This window comes from Pinus tabuliformis, chromosome X (assembly GCF_031772625.1).
Source record: "Pinus tabuliformis cultivar Carrire ecotype Pingquan chromosome X, CPIR1, whole genome shotgun sequence".
Taxonomy (NCBI): Eukaryota; Viridiplantae; Streptophyta; class Pinopsida; order Pinales; family Pinaceae; genus Pinus; species Pinus tabuliformis.
Window position 1 is genome coordinate 1,192,156,392 of NC_142308.1, and position 20,359 is coordinate 1,192,176,750.

At 36.7% G+C, this 20,359-nt stretch overlaps 1 protein-coding gene across 3 annotated transcripts in view; it reads left to right on the forward strand.

Annotated features, from left to right (window-relative positions):
• LOC149144211 (F-box protein At1g60400-like) overlaps window positions 1-15,878 on the forward strand; it is a 33,513-nt gene extending 17,635 nt beyond the window's left edge. For all 3 annotated transcript variants that reach the window (XM_089449159.1, XM_089449160.1, XM_089449161.1), the window contains one exon: window positions 15,168-15,878. In XM_089449159.1, coding sequence (XP_089305285.1) covers window positions 15,168-15,473 — 306 coding nt within the window. In that variant the 3' untranslated portion in view covers window positions 15,474-15,878. The remainder of the gene's footprint in view (window positions 1-15,167) is intronic.
• Window positions 15,879-20,359: the final 4,481 nt, after the last annotated feature.

Below are 20,359 nucleotides of genomic sequence, written 5' to 3' on the forward strand. Positions count from 1 at the left end.
GGGGTTTTCTTCAAGAAATGGAATACCCTTCTTTGTAGTTACTTTTCCAACAAGAGAAAGCTGAAACGTTTCCTGGAGGTCACAGGCTGTTTATGTCAGAAGAATAAAAAACTCACCAGTAAAGAAGACTCTGAAGGTTATAAGTGATGGAGACAACTTCGTAAGTTAGAGCTCCATCGTAAAGCTCTTTCAAGCAACAGAATATGCTTCAGTTCTCTTAGTAAAAGGCAAGAGGCCAGCTAAAGGAAAGAGGGGAGAGCTTTCATTGATCCTCTTAGCAAATCCAACAATGGTTTAAGATTGAGGCACAAGAAGCAGTAGACTATTGTAAAAGTAAACATTATTTTGCAAAAAAGGTTACAAGAAACTCCCCATCATAACATTGTACCTTGAGCCAAAGGAATAGCTGTAAGTTATTGTACATTGCTTTCCCCAAAAAGAAAAAAATGAAGTAACTATTCATAATTTGATTGGAGAAATGACACAGGCTACAATTTTTCATTTAGAAAAACATTCCAAACTTGTAGCAGTTATTGACTCTTCAATTTTTTTTAGGGAAAGCGTTCCTGGGATTTGGCTTTGTATGGAAAAGGAAACATGGGCTGCACATATCTATTTTGTAACTGCCCAATATAATACATTTTGAAAGGGAGATTCAAGGTGTTTCTAAGCATCATGCAAGGCTTGCTCATTTGTGGTCATTTTGAATGGGAGATTCAAGCCCAGGGTACTTCTAAACATCATGGAGGGCCTCTTAATGTTTCCAGTCAATCTCCATTGTTTATTTCATGAAAGTTGAAGTGCCTACAAATTCAAACCTATGTTATCATCATTCAATGATTCCATAAGTAGAGTAAATGCACTATGCTAAGAACATGTCTACCAATCAATTTTCTATTCTGGAAAAGAACTGGGATGCCCAATATAATACATTTTAAAGGGAGATTCTAGGTGCTTCTAAGCATCATGCAGGGCTTGTTCATTTGTGGTCATTTTGAATGGGAGATTAAAGCCCAGGGTAATTATAAACATCATGGAGGGCCTCTTAATATTTGGAGTCAATCTCCATTGTTCATTTCATGAAAGTTGAAGTGCCTAGAAATTCAAACCTATGTTATCATCCTTTAATGATTCCATAAGTAGAGTAAGTGCACTATGCTAAGAACACATCTACCAACCATTTTTCTATTCTGGCAAAGAACTGAGATGTATATGGACTTGTCTCTTACCAATATGGATCCATGGGATTGTCCCATCCAGAAATCTCGAGCAGAAGCTAAAGTAGTTTAGTTGGTGCATACATCTGCAATTAATAGTAGCATTCAAATTAGACAGTCATGAAAACTTGACAAATTTTATATGGCTAAAAAACTCTCAGCTTACAATTCATTTCACCTGCATATATAAAAGATCAATTGTTCCTCCATTTCCATTTGAGAAAGTAGTAATAACATCCACACTTCGGCAATCCCGAAGCTAAGATGTGCGAGAATCTCTGCAACCTGAATTAAACAACAGAGCATAAGCACCTCCATGCTAACACTCTTTCGAATCCATCTTTGGATCTAGATAGTCTGGATCCAACTCAACTTGGAACCAAACCAGAGTGCATTACCTTGATAGTTACATGTTGAACTCTCAACTAAATCTTAAGTCATAATTTTGGAGCATGACTACAAGTTAGGTTAGTGTTGTTGACTTTTATGGCACTAGGATCCTGAGATCTATGGTCCATTAGTCAAACAAGGCTCATTGTAGTTATCAAATGGTTGGACTATGCCGTGTATTATATATCTGTTGTGCATCAATTCATTAATATTAATATTTAAGTGTCGTGGTTGATTAGAATCAGGCCAATTCCAATCCGACCTGTTAATGCCTAAACAAGAGTATCTGGAGTAGTAATACTCAAAATTTTCCCATCTACAATAATGACTCAAATTAACAACACCATAGTGTCAAATGTGAAAATTCCTAGATCTAACAATCTCTGGAATCCTACTGCAACCAGCTAAATCTACTTCACCTAGATCGTAAATTACATTACAAACTTATTTCAGATTTCATCTTGAAACATTGAAGTAAATTATTGAAGCAACCTACACCAAATTAAATATGATTCTAAAACATAGAAACTGAGCAAGGAAAATAGAAACACATAGGACACCGTTATTATTGGACAATAGTCCCCAGAAAAGCCCAATGTGGGAAAACCAGTGCAGCAGCTTTGAGGTTTTTATTATTATGCAGGAGAAAATCCGAGTACAATTCTAGGATGCTCAACTAGCAATCCGATACAGAGAGAATACTGGACAAAAAGAATGGTGAAATGATCTCACCCAATCACTAGGAGAATCAGTGACTGATCCTGCTGAACTGGAGGCTTTGGGTCACCCTCTACGTGGCCTCTGCGCAGAATTGTGTCACTCTCAGTAGTTTCCGTGTCACCCCTGTTGGGTATTATGTTGCCTCTCTTCTGGATCCTCTGTTGGTTGAGAAAATCGATCTCTTGCCTCCCAGACTCACACCCCGACTCTCGACAACTGAAACTCGACTTCCCTTAGCAGGAAACTCAACTTCCCCTCAAGGACTACGCTACCTCTGCATCAACACTGCGTGGCCCAACATCAGCCATCTTCTGGACGTCTTTCTGTCCTCCCTATGCCTTGTACTCTCTGAAAATTCCTTTTTCTGGATTCTCACTGCCCCTCTACTGCAAGAAATCTCCTCAATCGATTTTTCCTCTTGAGAACTCCTCACTTTAGAAAATCGATTTCCTTGATCTCTCAGTGTGTTTTCCAAATGATCTCAAGCCCCTTCTTATATCTTTTTGTTGGACAACCAACAACCTAGATTAAATTTTAATCAAAGGCTCAAATCGTTTTGGCTTGATCCGTGTCTTTTTTTTAGAAGTTTCACCCATGATTAGATTAATACCCATTAATATTTTAATTTTCCTAAGTTTAGACTTAGGAACCCTATTAAAAATATTAGTTATTTTAATAAAATCACTTATGGGTGGAATTTCCAAAAACACTTTCTGGGTTCTTTGGAATACATGTGCCCAAGCCTCCCTGCAAAATTTGAGACTCAGAGCACATCCGATGCTACCCCAAATCAACATCAAACACATCTTTACCAGACATAAGCAAACAAATGATGCACATCATGTCCCTTACCAGTCCAAAATTGGTGATAAGATCAGGTTTTCTTTCCTGAGAGATTGTTTTACCAGTCATCAGTATCCAAAGCCTCTTTTGTCCAGTGCATACATTGTCGTTAGGGCGACCAACTTGATCTAATTTTTTAATATAACATTATGTTCATTCATTCGTTTACTTGTGACAACTTCTCCTCCATACTAGGCTATAGAGCATGTCACTGCTCTGGTGCAACATCGTATTTGAGGGACCATTCTGACATTGAAGAAGCTTATAGGAAATTTAAACATCAACATTACTGCACTCAAATTCACACTAAAATTCAATCAAAAGTGAAGTGGCAAACTGATTACCTGATAAGGTGGTCCACAATTGATAAAATCGTCCACCATCGATAAAATCCACTTTCCTTGGCTGCTGGCATAGGCAGGTTTCACCTTTGCTCATCAGTTAGCTTTGCAGCTAGTTTAGCGGCCTCTGTTGTAGAAATGCAATCCTCTTCATTCCCTCTCTTTTCCATGATGGACCTACCAATACATCATCCACAAACTATTAAACACTAAAAGAGCTTGGGCCATGAGAACAAACAAGGTAAAGAATTTAATATGAAAGAGACACGATGACCATGTTTAAGTTCTTGTCAGATGAATGTAGGAAAAAAGAATCATGAACATGCTCTTTAGTTTGAATAATCAAGTTATAAACTATATTTATATGTAGTTTGCAAGTCTAAAGTCACTGTTATGCATGAGACTAACACTTCCAATAATAATTTACCTCAGTATAACAATGTGATAACATTGAAATTATCACAGAAAACCTCTGCTTCTGGATGGTTTAACTTGAAAGCCTCCGCAGTAGGCTCTTCATACTCAATGGTCCACTTAGTGAAGCTCACCCATACAAAATCCCATAAAAAATTCAGTTGTGTAGTATTGAAGCAAAAGCAAGTCAATAATACGTCTAGAACTGTTTATGAATGACTTTTTCTAAAAGATGATATCTACTGACCCCATCTACAATATACATTTTATTAAGTCCAGAACAGTTTTTGAGAATTGTAATAGTGATGAAAAGACAGATCATGAAATATAGTAAAATTATTCAAATAGTTCATAACATACTGCCACACATGACTATGCTTTTTGACATCAAAGGATAACTTATATCACCATGTCCTTTTCACTTGTATAATTTTTACAGCCAAACATGCCTAAGCATCTTAAACCATTGGCAACAACAATCATCTACAGTCTTTATTGTCGTTATGTAGACTGATTTGAATTTATTGTTGCATATTATGCATGCTCAAAGCCTACATAAATAACGGGTAAACCATAGGTACCTGATTGTTCCAATCCATGTGACAAACCTCCACATCCAGCAAGGATGTCTAGTCTCGCAAGGCAGTTCTGATGAGAACTGTCCATTTTGTCTCCTGCAGGAACTTGCAGGAAGTTCCCCTACAATAGACTTTCCCTTCATCTTCACATCTCCCCTATCCACATGAGACTTGCCCTTTGCATCTGCCATACCTTTTGAGGAGCTCTGCTTAACAATGGCAAGCAACTGCAAACAGAACCCAATCAGTTTCATGCAATGCAGAGGTGCAATACAAATGCACTTCCCTCTTGACGAATTAGAGTGAAAGGAAGAGGGAACCCACCCAAAATTAAAAAATAAAAAGAAAAAAACAACTTACTAACAAATACACCTTGCCTTAGCCAATGACAAGGTTCAAACTTCAAACCTGGATGCTCAAAAAAGGCATGTTATGCTTGTACGTTCTTGATGAAGGAGAGTTGTCTACTCCCAAGGAGTCTTGGAAACCTCCAAGGGAAGGGAAGATAAAGATCAATTTGAATCGGATAACAAAAGAGAACCCCAGAAAGCATGTTGTGGAAGAGATCTCCTACTGGATCATGAGGGTCAGCTCAAAACAATCTCAATGAAAGGATTAGGGGTTATACAAACAAGCAAGCCAAAGTCAATTCCTTGATTGTAGAGATAAGAGTTTGCAAAAGCTTGGTTTCCAAGATATTGGAGTAGAAGGGGACTCTAAGATAATCATAAACACCAGAAAGGCAAGGCTATCCCTAAAATTGGAAGCTTTTAAAACAACTAATAGAAGCACTACCATATGAATAACAGATTGGGTGGCAAATCAGGCACTCAAGCTAGAAGATAGAGATCTAAGAGTATTTAAAAATTCAGAGATGAACAAAGAACAAAGCTGGGAGGGAATTTTGTAGATCTTAGGAGAGAATCTGAATCAAATCATATGCGAATAAAACACATATCAAATAAGAAGGAATTGCCTCTGGTTTGACTAGCTTTGATAACCTTAGCATCACCTTGGCTTATGAAATATTATCTTGTCCCCCTTGAAAGAGTACCACCTTTTAAATGAAACACAAGTGCAATAATTAAGGCGGCACAAGGGTTGGCCCAAATATGAGGATATTGAGCATTAACTAGACCACCTGTATCACTGACTATGCCAACCTGTATCATTGACTGTGCCAACTTGGACTAGAAGCAGAATAGGAGAATGAAAACATGGCCCCAACATTCCATCAGTTGTTTCCTGCACTCTTTATTTATACACCAAGATTTACCCCACATCTACCCCCACAAAATTCAGTATTTATATGGGATTAATATGGGATTGAGCAGAAGCTTGGTGACATGAATGGAAAGCTTAACAAGCAGCCAACAGACCAGTCTGATTCCACAAGCTTTGAGGAAGGATGTCTGTGAGCTGCTGGAAAGGCACAAGAAAATTCTAATAGAGCAATTGCAATTGGAAACCCACCATCCTGACCAAGTCAGTGGAGTGCACCAATATTTTTTTTTAGTCGTGGTGAATCAGTGACACTAGAGCAGTGTTGTGAACATCGCGATCGGGATTAAATCAGCGAGGGGAAAAATTGGAAAAAATCGTAAAAATCGGGAAAAAGTCAAAAAAAAAATACAAAAATATTCATTTTTTTTAATATCTAAAGCATCTATAACATAAAATAAATACATTGACACATAAATATGATAAAAGAACTAATATATAAGATGTGTAATATCATTTCTAGTGCTACATCACACATAACAGTGAATAATGTCTTGAATAGTAAGCCCTGTCTCCTGAGTCCCAACTCAGCCTCAAAATATCAACAAAAAATATAATAATGTATCTCATATCATGAGTCATAATGTCATATACAATGAAATGAACCAAATAACTAATACTATTGATTTCCTCTGCCCCTCTTGCGAGAAAATGCAATAGCTTTCCCTTTCCCTCTACATGTAGATCTCGGTGGAGTTGGCAGTGGACTCTGCTGTGCTTTAGAAGCTGAAGAACTAGGAGCTACAGGAGGTAGACCACGTCCTCTACTGGTGGCAGGGGTAGCTTGCGTAGGTGGTGTCACCTCCTCCTCCTTCACCCCCTCTACGCCTTCCACTACCTCTTGCCCTAACCAATCATCGGTAGACTCCATGAGAGACCTCTCGGCCTCAACCCTTCATGTAGCAGTGGTGTCAATCCCATCCAATGAGATGGCCTCCATATCATGTGTCCTCCCAAGTTGCCTCACCCACAATCGAAGATTGTAGTAGACGTAGACCATATCATTAAGTCGTTGGGGCTCCAACCTGTACAAAGATCATAAAATAATAATTATAAAAAAAATATTATTTAATGAATTCAAAAAATTAATTGGAAATTTGGAATATTTTAACTTTTAAGTTTAACTTGTTGTGCTTCTTGTTGTGTATTTTTTCAAATACACTCTAGTTGCGCTCACATCCTGAGGAGTTACATGTTTGGCTGAGGATTCGAATGGCAAGGTTTCACAGATGAGGTACTTTGGCACCATAGCTTCTCCACCATGCATCTACAACAAAATTACAAATAAGATAAACATAAGAAAAAAAATTAAATTTGAAAGTTGAAGCAAAGTATGAAGTTATGAACTTGAAGAAACAATGAAATTTGAAGCAAACTAAAAAATACCTGGCATTTTAGTATTCCTATCAACCACAGTGATCTCAAAGTTAAATGTGCCACCTGCCATCTTGTATATCTCCGTTTCTTTGGAAATTTCTACACGTTCTGCTGGAGATGGCACCATCCTCTGAACATAGGTGAAGAATCCATCCATGATCTCAGCATCAAATAAAAACCCATAGGGGTAAGAAAATGTGGGGTTCAGGTAGATCCCTGCAGCATGAATGGGACGATGGAGTGTGTTGTTCCATCGTTCATCAATCACTTCCCATAGGAGGAGTTGTTTCTGAAACCCCTCATAACCCTTATCATCATAGTAGGCACAAATGGATTCTTTGGCCCTGTCCATGGCCTCATACAAGTAGCCCATTGTGGGCTTGTCACCATCAACTAATCGAAGAACCTTTACCAATGGTTCAGTAATGTTGCACACCTCCTGCACTCCTGCCCAAAAGTTTTCCTGGTATGAAACTAATCTGCATATGGCCTCTCCCTCTGGTTTGCGGCAACTAATTGAAGAACCTTTACCAAAGGTTCAGTGATGTTGCACACCTCCTGCATTCCCGCCTAGAAGTTTTCTTGGTATGAAACTAATCTGCATATGGCCTCTCCCTATGGTTTGTAGCTAAATGTCAAAGCAGTACACTCATCTGAAAGAAACATTCTCTTCACATCCCACATAGAATTCAAAAGGGATTGAAGAGATATGAAACTAGTGGCAAATCGTGTAATGGCGGGGCGCACCAACTCCTTGTTGTTGGTGAATTTTTCATCAAATAAAGCACATATGCATGATTATATATAAATTTTGTAATGCTTTTAGATGAGTCAACAAGATCTTTGACAAAAGAAATCTTTCATATGTCCTCCAATATCAAATCAATGCAATGTGCAGCACAAGGTGTCCAAAATAAAATAGGATGTCTCTCCATAAGCATCTTTCTAGCAACAATATAATTTGCAGCATTGTCCGTTATGACTTGGACAACATGTTTTGCACCCACCTTCAAAATAAACACATCCAACAAATCACATAATAATTTTGCATCTTTGATATGTGCAGACGCATCAACAGATTTCATAAACATTGTCCCCTTGGGACAATTAACCAAGAAATTTATAAGGCTTCTCCCTTTTTGATCGGTCCAACCATCTGACATCACAGTGCATCCTGTGTATGCCCATGATGCCCTAAACTCCTCCAATATTTTGGTGCAGTAAACCTTTTCATCTTGAAGAATGCGGCCTCTAAAGTCATCATAAGAAGGGACTTTGTACCCTGGGCCAACAATTGCAATAGCATCAACAACAGGCTGGAAAAATGGATTATTCCTTGCAATGCTGAAAGGAATATCACTCCAAAGGAGAAACTTGCCCAACTTGTCAGCTTCTTTTTTTTCCTTTTTTTTAAGCATTGAAAAGATAGATGGTTGTGAACCAGCGGTGGTTCTAGGAACAAAATATGATGAGGTAGCTATAGGTTTGGTTGTAGATATTGATGCTGAAGTAGAACCAATGCCACTTTCATATTCACCTCTTAACACTCTCCCTGCTAGTTGCTTTCTTAAATCTGAATTGGACAGTTTGGCTTGCTCTAATTATTCCAATGATCTGAGAGCTTTTTGGATGATTTCTGGAGTTGTATTTTTGCAAGGCCCTATCTCATGTCCAGGGATTTTTGCAAGGTGATACTTCAATCTATAAACCCCCCCTGTCATATGATGCCCACACAACTTGCAAGACAAGTTTGATCTATCAAACCCTCCATCATGTTCACCAAATTCCCACAGAGTGTCCAATTTCCTTAGCATGTTTGTAACTTGGTTGAATTCTTGAGTTTTAATGTAAGATGAAGTTTGAAGTTGAAACTTGAACCTATGGCACAAGAAGAATTGCAAATTAAAAAAATAAAAATAAAAATAAAAAATTACATACATCACACAACACATTGAATTTTTGACAAAAAAAAAACTTCAACTCAATCCAACAATAATAGAAAAAATGCACATTCAAACCCAAACAAAAATGATGCAAAAAAATAAAGCACAAGAAGAAATTAAACTAATAAATCTAACAATCAAGTTTTTGCATTTTTTATCAAAATGAACCCTCTCCACTCTATGCAACAAAAATGAAAAAGAAAATATAATCAAATCCACTAAAAATCATTGATAATCAATGGGTTATAGAAACCCAATAAAAAACAAGAAAAAAACAAAAAAAAGGCCAAATTTGGTGCCCATATCTGGAAACCACAGTTTGCCGAAGAAATTTGGTCCAAACACGATTTTGTCTTGCTTGGGATGCCAAAATCTTCCGTTTTTCTCCTCCTCTGCCCTAGTAGTCACCTTCCTCTCCTCCTCAACTCTCAAACAAGGCCGCTGTCTGCAAAAAATGAGAAATAAAAACCAAGAAATCGCACTTAAAACACGCTGTTTCCGACCAAGGTGATTTTTCCCATCGAATCTAGATTTTTTGGAAAAAATCACGATGTTTTCACGATTTTTTTGAAAAAAAAATGCCTTAAAAATCGCCCGATTTTATCGGCAAGCCAAAAAAATCGTGATTCTTTGAAAACATCACGATTAAATCGCGATGTTCACAACACTGCATTGGAGTAATCTGAGCCATGGTGAATCAGTGACACATTGGAGTACTCTGAGCGAGGCCCAAGATCAAAATCTTCTGGCTGTGACAAACTTTGACATGAGTAAATATGATTTGAAAACTATTGAAAGCTGCACATTGCCCATAGGAGCTGCAAAGCGTCTCAAATCTGAAGCTGAGTCAGCTGTGGATGGACCAGTGAATAATGGTCTCAGTGCTGACGAGGAGTGTACATTGAGTTCACAGACACAGACAACTAATTATATTGGCAATGCAGCTAGAACTGAGTGGCTGCCTCTTATATCACTCCAGCAGAAATGAAACCCATCGCAGGTACATCATCAGCTGCAAAAATGCCATCATACAATCAGGATCTCCAAATGCAATTGCACAATGTTAATCTGCAGAGGTAGTACTCATGAGCTACACAACCTCATCAGCTTGGGATCTGCTGTCAATAATAATAGTAATAATGCTAGCAGCTCCACTCCAGGGATTTACACCAATATCTCCAATGCTCTAGCCATCAATGGTCTAATGGGGGCCAATCGATCTGATTATAGTGCAGTCATCTTCGGTGAAAATTCTGAAGGATCCGCTGCTCCAAAATCCTTGACTTATGGAAAACATGCTAATGCCTCCAGAGTAGTTTGCAAGGATTAACTTACACTACTTATCCCAGCAGGAACAGCAGTAGCAATCTCCAGGTCTTGCCAAAGCTGCCTGTGATAATATGGCATATAACAATGGGATGGAAGCAAGGTCTAATCTCAAAGTAGCTCATGGCCTAAGTCACATGACACGAGGACACGAGACACGGAGGACACGTAAATACGAGGTATTCAATACGAAACGCAGCGACCTGGAAACAGGACACGGGGGACACGTTTTATATATATACTGAAATATAGTTTTTTATCCATATTAAATTGCAGGTTGCAGCTTATCTAATCAAATTAAAATATAATTACTTCTCAAAGTTCATAGTTCACTTAAAAAAAAAAAATAGAATCAAAATTTACAACTTACAAGCACATAAGAAACTAAGTAGTAAGTACTTACTACTAATTATAAATTTAGAACTTAGATATTAAAACCATAAAATGCAGATTTTCCATTAAGTCATCAAAATCAAAATGTATCACTGTTCAGTGTTTACAATGTACATAGATAGATCATAGACTATAGTAGATACTGACTCCTGAGAGAATGCCAATGGAAAATACAAAAGAGTAGATACTAGATACAAAATAAGTAGGAATATCATAGCTCGATATTCCCAAGAGGAGTTGCCAAATTGATCCTAATTGCAAGTCTGAAAGAAATTAATGGTTCAGAATGAGGTTGCAAAAAATTGCTTCAAGGCTTGTGATCGCATGGCTATATGTCACAATTACTTTCAGATATATGCTACAAAATAAGCTGCACTAGACCTTAACTTGATGCCTGAAATGATAAGTGTCTGCTTAGATTTTAATAGTGTTGAAGCAATAAAAGACCGGTCAAAAACCTTTAGTCTTCACCTCCTTTCAATAGCCATACAAACATGTATTTGAATTGAGGAGGTCACTGTTGTTCATGAGATTGGACCAAACCCCCCTGAGGAAACCTTAGGCAAAGATTGCCACAGGTCTGTTCAATTAAGTGCCAAGAATTGCGTAACAAGACATATAGATTGTACGTGTAGCATGTCTTGATAAGGACTGAGATCATAGAAGAGTTTAATGAATAGTATTTGGTCTCCTCCTGCAACAAACCATTGCCCAAACGAATCCCAAACACCAAACAAAACTCTGAAGTAAGACTCCTCCAACGAGAGAGATTTGATCCTAGCAAAAATAGATGATAACCAAATCAAGTCACTTCGACTGATAGGACAATCTTCCATAGGGCCGAAAGAGATTTTAGATGTTGATCACAAAAAAAATAATCATTTTGAGTGCATACCTAGAAGAGTTAACCTTAAGCCTTCAAATAGATTTTCTCTTGATTTAAGAAGGGGCTATAAACCATGTCTTTTTTTCAATACGTATTCAAAACATCGAAATACGTTAGGGCAACGTATTCTATGTACAAAATACGCGTATTCAAAATTTATGACACGAATGGAAAATGTCGAATACGTATTCGATTTTTATGACACGTTAAAAATCGTACTGGACACGTATTAGGGCCGTTTCGTGTCCAATACGTAAAATACGGGACACGGGACCCTAGGGGACGTGTCCTGTGACTTAGCTCATGGCCCAATTTTCTCAGTTTTTGGTGATTCACAGGGCTAAAGTTCTGTGAGCAGGTTATAATTATATATATTTTCATTATAATTTAATTTAAGGTCTGTCTTTAGGGCTAATACATTAGGCCTGGTTTGGAATGTTAAAGTTTCTCAGGCCTAATAGCTAGTGGGTATTAACAACAAAGAGGACTTGTAGAGAAATCTGCAAGCCAAGTTGCCTGGAAATGCATTTTGTGGTAGCATTAGGTCTCCAAGCACATGAAATCGTTACTGTTAGTAGCTTCCTCTCCTTTTTTTGTTTGTAAATAATATCCTGATTTACTTGTGATAGAAATACTGCATTTAGTCCCTTCAGCTACAGCTTAAGGAGAATATCTATACATGTTTATGTACAAACGGTTTATCATCTCTAATGCCATAATGCCATTGATTGAATGTATACAGGAGCTATTTAATTTGGCTCTAGCTTTGATATCTTGGAATTATTCAAGCAACATTGATTAAAAGTTTCAAAGGATTATGCTGCTTACCATTCCTTAATAATTTGCTTTATTCTGTGTACTTGGTTTCAGCTGTTGAGAGGAATAGACATGAATATCTTTTATTTGTCTGGGAGCAAGAGCTATATGTATTAATTCCATAAGAGTCCATGATCTGATCATGACATAAGCACATTCAATTGACATAGCATATACATAATTCCATAAGAGTTCATGATCTGATCATGGCATAAGCACATTCAATTTACATAGTATAGCTTAATCCTGTGTTGTACACCATTATCATGGTCTGTCTCTCTCTCTCAAACAAGTCATGCATTTATGTATGTAAACTATGGTTATGGCTATAACAGACCTCTCTTAAATCCATACATAACATGGAAGGCTCAGTATTTGGCATAAAGCTCATGAATTCAGTGAGACGCCCTGTAGCTAAGCATGAGAGATGCTGGCACGTTATCATCAAATTAAAAAATAATAATTAAAAATAATGCCTGCTGAATATTGTCGATATCTTTTTGGTTAGGCAAGGTGTTGAGGTAGAAATTTCAAGGAGGAAAGGCGGGCTCCGGGTAGCTCTGTATATATAAATTGACCAGGGAAAAAGGCTATTGTGTATTAGTTAGGCTATCGTTAAATTTACGATCCTTTCACTGTCCAAATATAGTTAATTTACAAGAACTCTCCGAAAAAGATTGCATGGACTGATTACGAAAACAGCAATAGTAACTAATAAATGTAGAGCACAGAAACCTAATTTGAACTGATCCTTCTCGCCATTTTCATGCACTGTTCTCTCAAATATTCTCGTGGGTTCTCTTGCATGGTTTAAACATAGATGGAATTCTGGATCGTGAAACATTCCAATTTATGATTCTAGGCAAGATTCTGCATGTTGCATAATGTTCAGGCCGGTTCACACAATCATGGCCGAGACATTCCAGTTTAAAACACTCCAATTTATAATTCTAGGCAAAATTCTGCATGTTGCATAATGTTCTGGCCAAATACATTCCAATTTATGATTCTAGGCAAAATTCTGCATGTTGCATAATGTTCAGGCCAAATATACCGGATGACTTGTAATTGGCCCCAATTACATGAAGCCAACCCTATTTATACAGGACTGGAACCCTTGTGGTGTGTACAAAATAACAGTCACCAAACCCTTTAAACTTTAGTACAAAATAAAACTCTAGACAAAACCTTCAAAATATAAAATAGCTTGTTTAATTTAAACGAGAAGCAGTCTTGACACAAAGTCACAGTTACATAGAACTGATGCAACAATTAGATTCAAAATCTTTTTTCATCCCTGTTAAAATTTTTTGAAATATAAATTCTTTTAAACTAAACTTTCATGTTCCATATTGATCATCATTTTTGACAAATTTGAAAATGGTTTAATCTAGAAACTAATATCTATTGATAACTACCTTCCATCATTATTCTGGAACTTAACAGAAAGTTCCATTGATATCAGAAAATTTCTATCCTGGAAGGATTGCTTCCCAAAATATGAGGGTGAGGAAGAACCAAAACCGAGTGGGAAAATGAAACAGTAAAGAAGAAAATTTCGATTAGGACATCACTCTATTCCTTACCAGAACAGAGAAAGGAGAAGAGGGCATTTAACATAGCTCAAGGTAAAGTTCTTCCCGATCTATGTTATCACTACTTCGTATCTAGCTATTTGAATGGCCAGACAGATTAGTAAGGCTGGCCTCAGATTCGGCCCTCTTATTTCACCTACTTCAGTTTAGCTATTTGAGTGCCAGACAAATTAGTAAGGCTGGACTCAGATTCGGCCCTCCTATTTCAACCATTATTCCCCATTCGGTAGGAACAAATATTATTCTCTAATTACTCATTAGGGTAAGAGCCTTGTCTAAGTGTAAAATTAGGGTAAGCAGATTCAAGAGTTGGGTATTGCCTTTCAAATCAGGAGGATAAATTGGAAAAGGGAGTATAGCATTTATCCCAGGAGCAGCGTTTATATCATCACAACAAAGAATCTGAAAAGTATCAAAAACAACTTGCCTAATTACTATTTACCATGGTAACAGAGCACAAAATGATCTTGTGAGTACAACGAGAAACCAAATCCACACAACATTCCAGCATAGGCCTCATCTTTCTTGAGATCCCTCATCAAAATTTACTCATAATTCTGCCAAATTTTCATTTTTTTTTTACCAATTTCACTAGATTTAACAAATTCTTTCACAAAAATAGCTAGAACATCCACACAACATTCCAGCATAGGCCTCATCTTTCTTGAGATCCCTCATCAAAATTTACTCATAATTCTGCCAAATTTTCATTTTTTTTTTTACCAATTTCACTAGATTTAACAAATTCTTTCACAAAAATAGCTAGAACTCAAATCTAAACAAAAGAAAAACAGGAATAAACAAAAGTAAATTATTGTGTTGGATTGGATGACTGAATTTCCATCCTATAACCTATGTCCATAAATTATTGTATTGCGATGTTGCCATCGTATAATATATGTATCCATGAGTTATTGTATTGTGATGGATTAATGTGTTGCTATTGTATAATGGATATAATATCCTGACCATAATCCTGTATATTGATAATGTGATAGTTATTAACGGGAAGACCAAATTTAACTTGTACATGGGATGTAAATGCAGGTGTTAGTAAGAGATCCAATACTACCCTGTGAGATCTCTCTACTGGGTAACCTTCGGAAAGTGAAAGTACGTATATACCAATTTGATAAAGGGGAAATAACCATATTGGATAAGTTGCTTAAGAGCGCTTCTGCTCTTGAAATAATGGAAGTGGAATTACCATGTTTATCCAAAAGGCAATCGGCTGTTGGGACAACTTCTTCTGTAAAGAAGGAAGCAGATACCTTTCTGAAAAAGCTATTGTATCTGAATGGAAGTGCTTCAACTCGAGCAAGAATATGTGTGAGCTTTCAGAATTTTGAATGAAAATATGCAGCATACAGAAACTCCAAAAGGCTCTCTGCCATCCTATAGTCTATGTTTTAAGTGTTGACCTCCTTGTTGCCATGGCTAAGGAGCGGTAAAACTCTCTATTTAGTTATGTCTGACGATAAAATATTTCTTACATAAGTTAGCAGCTCAATCTCTGTTTCCTGATGTAACATTGGATGCATTACAGTATGAATGTCTGGACTTTCGGAAAATTTTTGTCCATTACAAATCAGATAGCATGGTGTTATCAACTATATGGGTTGCATTTCACTTGATTCTTTGGCTGACAATATTGTTTTCATGGGTTGTTAGTTTCTCCTGGACGAAAAGCCGATTTAAAAAAGCAATGTAACCTCTTCCGGAATACTTTATTGCCATTAAGCTGGTCTTTTCAATTAAAGCTGGTCATTTCATAAAGAATTTTGTTAGTAATTTTTTTTTTCAAAGCATTTCATGTTTTGTAAACATTATTTTTTTATATTGTTTTAATTTATTATTTAGTGGAATAGTATGATTACAAAGGAAATGTTGTTTTTTTCCCCTGGAAAAATTCGTAACTTTTCATTAAGTAGGAAAAATTACATATTGTAGATGCTATCGCATACGCTGTATGTCACTATGGACTATGATCATAAGAAAATGCTATGGAAACTGTTACCAGATACACCTCGCAGGGCAATCTGCTATATTCAGCTGTGGAAAATATCAACTGTAGTATGCTTGATTTATGCCTGTACATGAGCCACGCAGGGCCCTTTACTTAGTTTAGTGATTATCAAAAATTTGTATATTGTTCAGATTTTACAAAACCAAAAATAGCTTGGTCAATGACCAGGGTCCCTCTGATAGATTGGATCTATATATGGCCGATGGTAATACTGATATTCATTTGTCCCTCGCTGCTCGGTAATCACCCATTCACCTCTGGGCATTAACGCGGCCTCCTTGGATAATTTGTCAGCATTGCTGTTATGCTCCCTGTAGATATGAGAGCAAGAGAGATTGTTAAATTCTGCCTTGAAAATATTTACCTCGTTTAAAATGTTGCTGAGTGTGTGAATGTGACAATCAAAAATGCCATTGAACCAATTGACAATAATCTTTGAGTCCCTGAAAATGTTTATATTGGTGCACTGGTGTCCCAAAGTGAAATGCAGTAGGTGGCGCAAGGTAATGAGCTCAGCATAATTATTTGTTCCAACACCCAAACCCATCTTGACTTTATAGAGATGTTGTTCATTGATATGCAAAATGAATCCTCCACCGCATCCATGTTGGTTTGCGGCCCCGTCAAAGAAAGCCCAGGGTGAGTTTTTATCAATGCACGGAGGTGGATGTGGTTGACGCTCTCTAGGAGGCAGGGGATCTGGCAGCTCCCTGTATGCAGAAATTATCCCAGCCTCAATGTGTGGCCAATAAGCAAATGTTGTTATTATATAAGTGTTATAAAAAATAAAATAAGATAATTGTATTTATGTCCAATTAATGACTGCAAAGTAGGTCAAAGGCATTGTTGAGTATGATGATGTCTATAAAATGCAGGAGAACTAAACGGTCTCCTATAAAAAATACAATGCATGAATATAGAAGGTACAATGCATGAACATAAGAGATACAATGTATGGAATGCCCTGATGAAGAGGATCATACCCATCTCTCCTAACATCCGAGACTAACTCAAGAGCACTGAAAAAGTTTCCACAAAGTTTGTTGGCCTGATGAATGGTCAATGGGAGGTACACATTGTCCACTAACTCGTTGTCTGGGGGAGTTTGTGCACTGCTGAGGTCTGAAGGACCTAGTCTGTCTCCCAGGGACGGATCTGAGATGATTTAGCTGTTGGGGTCTCGTGTGGCGGAGTGAGGTCCCACGGATCCTCATTGGTCTACAGTTTGGATATGAAACGGTATCAATTGTTCTCTTTGTGCCCTTGTCTGAAGGTAGTACCCTGAAAAATGTCGTGATCCTTTGTGTGGGGTCTGGTCTGATGGGAGGCTGAAGAATATGTGCTCGGAACCTAAGAGCCTCCTGCATATATAGGGCCAAACATCTCTGATCGGGATACCTGAAAAAGTCTGCGAGGGTCTGAGAGTCTCTGAACATGAATGAAACCTTCCTCTGATCTCGTAGTAATTAATTTTGAGGCTTAGTTTAAATAGAGTTAAATTAAAGTAAAAAACAATAAAGAAATAAACATTTTATCAAATAATTTATATTAATAAAAGTTACAACTAAAAAAATGGATAATTATACTTTATCTTTCTTCTTGAGAACAAAATTGTTTTAATTCACTCTTTGGATCAAGCTATTACAAAATAAATAAATAGTGTTTAACAAATCTTGACCACTCAATGCTTTGGATAAGTGGTTGTCATTTATTTTTTTGAGGGTACAGTTCTTCAACTAAACCAAATCATTACATAATAAGATTTAACTAAACCACCATCCACATTACCTGACATTCACTAGGCAAGATGAAACCATACATGGTTCGTGGTCCCAACCTACTTGGTGATAGTTTGGGTCACTTACATTTAATTTTGTAGCAACCATATCTTCCATTGACCTAATCCAGTGAAATAAGAAGTCGAAGTTCCCATTAATCCAAAACTCTAATATGTTGGTTTAGAATTTGGGCAAAATATTAACATAACTAAAAATTCTATTGCATTTTTATTACAAAATTGTCACTAGAAAAAGATTTATTGCCTATGAGATTAACTTGTATTTAAACATTAACATAGCATGTAATTGAATGATCAAGGACTAAAACTTTAGTTGACAATTCAATATGGGTTGGTTTAAAATTTGGGCAAAATATTAGCATAACCAAAAATTCTATTGCATTCTTATTAAAAATTTGTCACTAAAAAAAGGTTTATTGCATATAAGATTAACTTGTATTTAAACCTTAGCAAAGCATGTAGTGGAATGATCAATGACTAGTATCTTTTAATTCATTACTAAACCATCAATGATTTATGTGTTTTGATTTCTTTTATATATTTGTATATATTTTGATTTCTTGTTTCACAAACAAATCGGTGATGAGAGTATTATCTTTCAATTTAAATTATCACCAGATTATTTATTTATGATTTAAATTTTGTTTAATAGTCTTTTAGATTAAAAATATGTATATTTATTTTTAAAATTTTATAAGTTATATATATATATATATATATGTGGGATGGATGGTATACATATAACTTTTTTTTTTTTACTAAAATAAACATTAGAAAAAAAACCTTATCACAATATGCTGTTGAAATAATCAATGATTGATGTCTTTAATTTATTGCTAAATCATCAATGATTGATGTGTTCTTATTTATTTATTTATTTATTTATTTTTCTTGTTAATTATATCCAACATCCATTAATGATTAATGTCTTTTGATTTCTTTTATATAAATAGATATAGTTAATCAATACTTGATTATGGAATGTTGAGAGGAAAACAATTTCACCATATAAATGTATAAAATTTGAAATAAAACTAGTATCTTACCTATTGAAACTATCATTGATAAATATTATTTATTTATGATTTAAACTTTTATGGTGATTAGATAAGAAAAACGTATATTTTTATATAAATTTAAGTTCTCACACAAGTATATATTTGGCATAATAAAAAGCAAATATAATATATACAATTTATTTGGAAAATTATATATATATATATATATATATATATATATATATATAGAGTTCGCTTGGAGAGAAGGGTTGAGGGCAAAACTTCTGCAACAAGGGGCCAAGACTTGGCTTTTATTTGGGCGAGGTTGTCTTGGGGTTTCTTTGTGGTGTGCCAACATTAAGGTTAGGCTCGGTTGGACTGTTTTGACTTGTGCGCACAACTATTGGGCGTGGCATTGTTTTGTAAATAATTAAGGACAAAAGTTATGATTTGTTTAAGAAATCATAACTAGATATATGCTATTCTCTGGAGGTGGCTAGAATGGAGGACGATGTTGTAAATTACTCGATGGAGTACAAAAGGAGAGCTTTTTCGCATGACGTAGATTTGTTTGGGGAATGATCACAATCTTCCTCCCCCTCCAAGTAATGATGCCCAGTCGGACAACGCAGAACTCTCTGCCATCCATTCTACAGAAGCAAAGGATTGTCCATCATTACAGGAACACCCCCCTCTCCCAAGGGAAGAGGCTCGAAATTCTAAGGATTCGGCGAGGAAGTATATCCACAACAAGGACAAAGTAGAGTTAGTCGTCGGGACAGGTATTCAGTTATCTGAGTTACCAGAGCTCCTCCAGACTGGTCTGATAGGAAGGTTTAGCGATAGACGTGTGAGTGAAGCAGAGTTGCAGAAGTCGATCATGGAGAACTAGGAACCAGTGTTAGGCTACATTCCTAGCTTTCACATCTTATCGAGGGGTTGGTTGTTCCTCGAAGTGAGGCAGGATGTGGATAGAGACAAACCGTTGGCTTCTAATTGGCGCTGGGGAAAACGGGTTTAGTCCTGAAGCGTTGGAGAATTGATTTTGATGCTAGGAGAGAGTCGCTCAATCTGCATCAAGTGCGGGTTCTTTTACCAGGCCTTCCAATATTTTTATGGAACCACTCTTTCTTCGAAGCCTAATGAAACAAGCTAGGCCGATTCATTGGCTTGGAGGAAAATTGGGATAAGAAAGTGGACAGACGATGTGCAAAAACACTGGTGGAGTTATATTTAAGAGAAGGATTGTTTGAAGAAGTCACGATAGAGATGAACGAGAGTAAATGGTTCGAAAAGCTAGATTATTGGAAGTTTCCCTTCCATTGTTTCACATGCATAGAAGTGGGCCATCTAGCTCAGGAGTGCTCACTGGCCAATCAAGAAGTCACATAGAAAAGGAGGACGAAGAAGGTCTAGG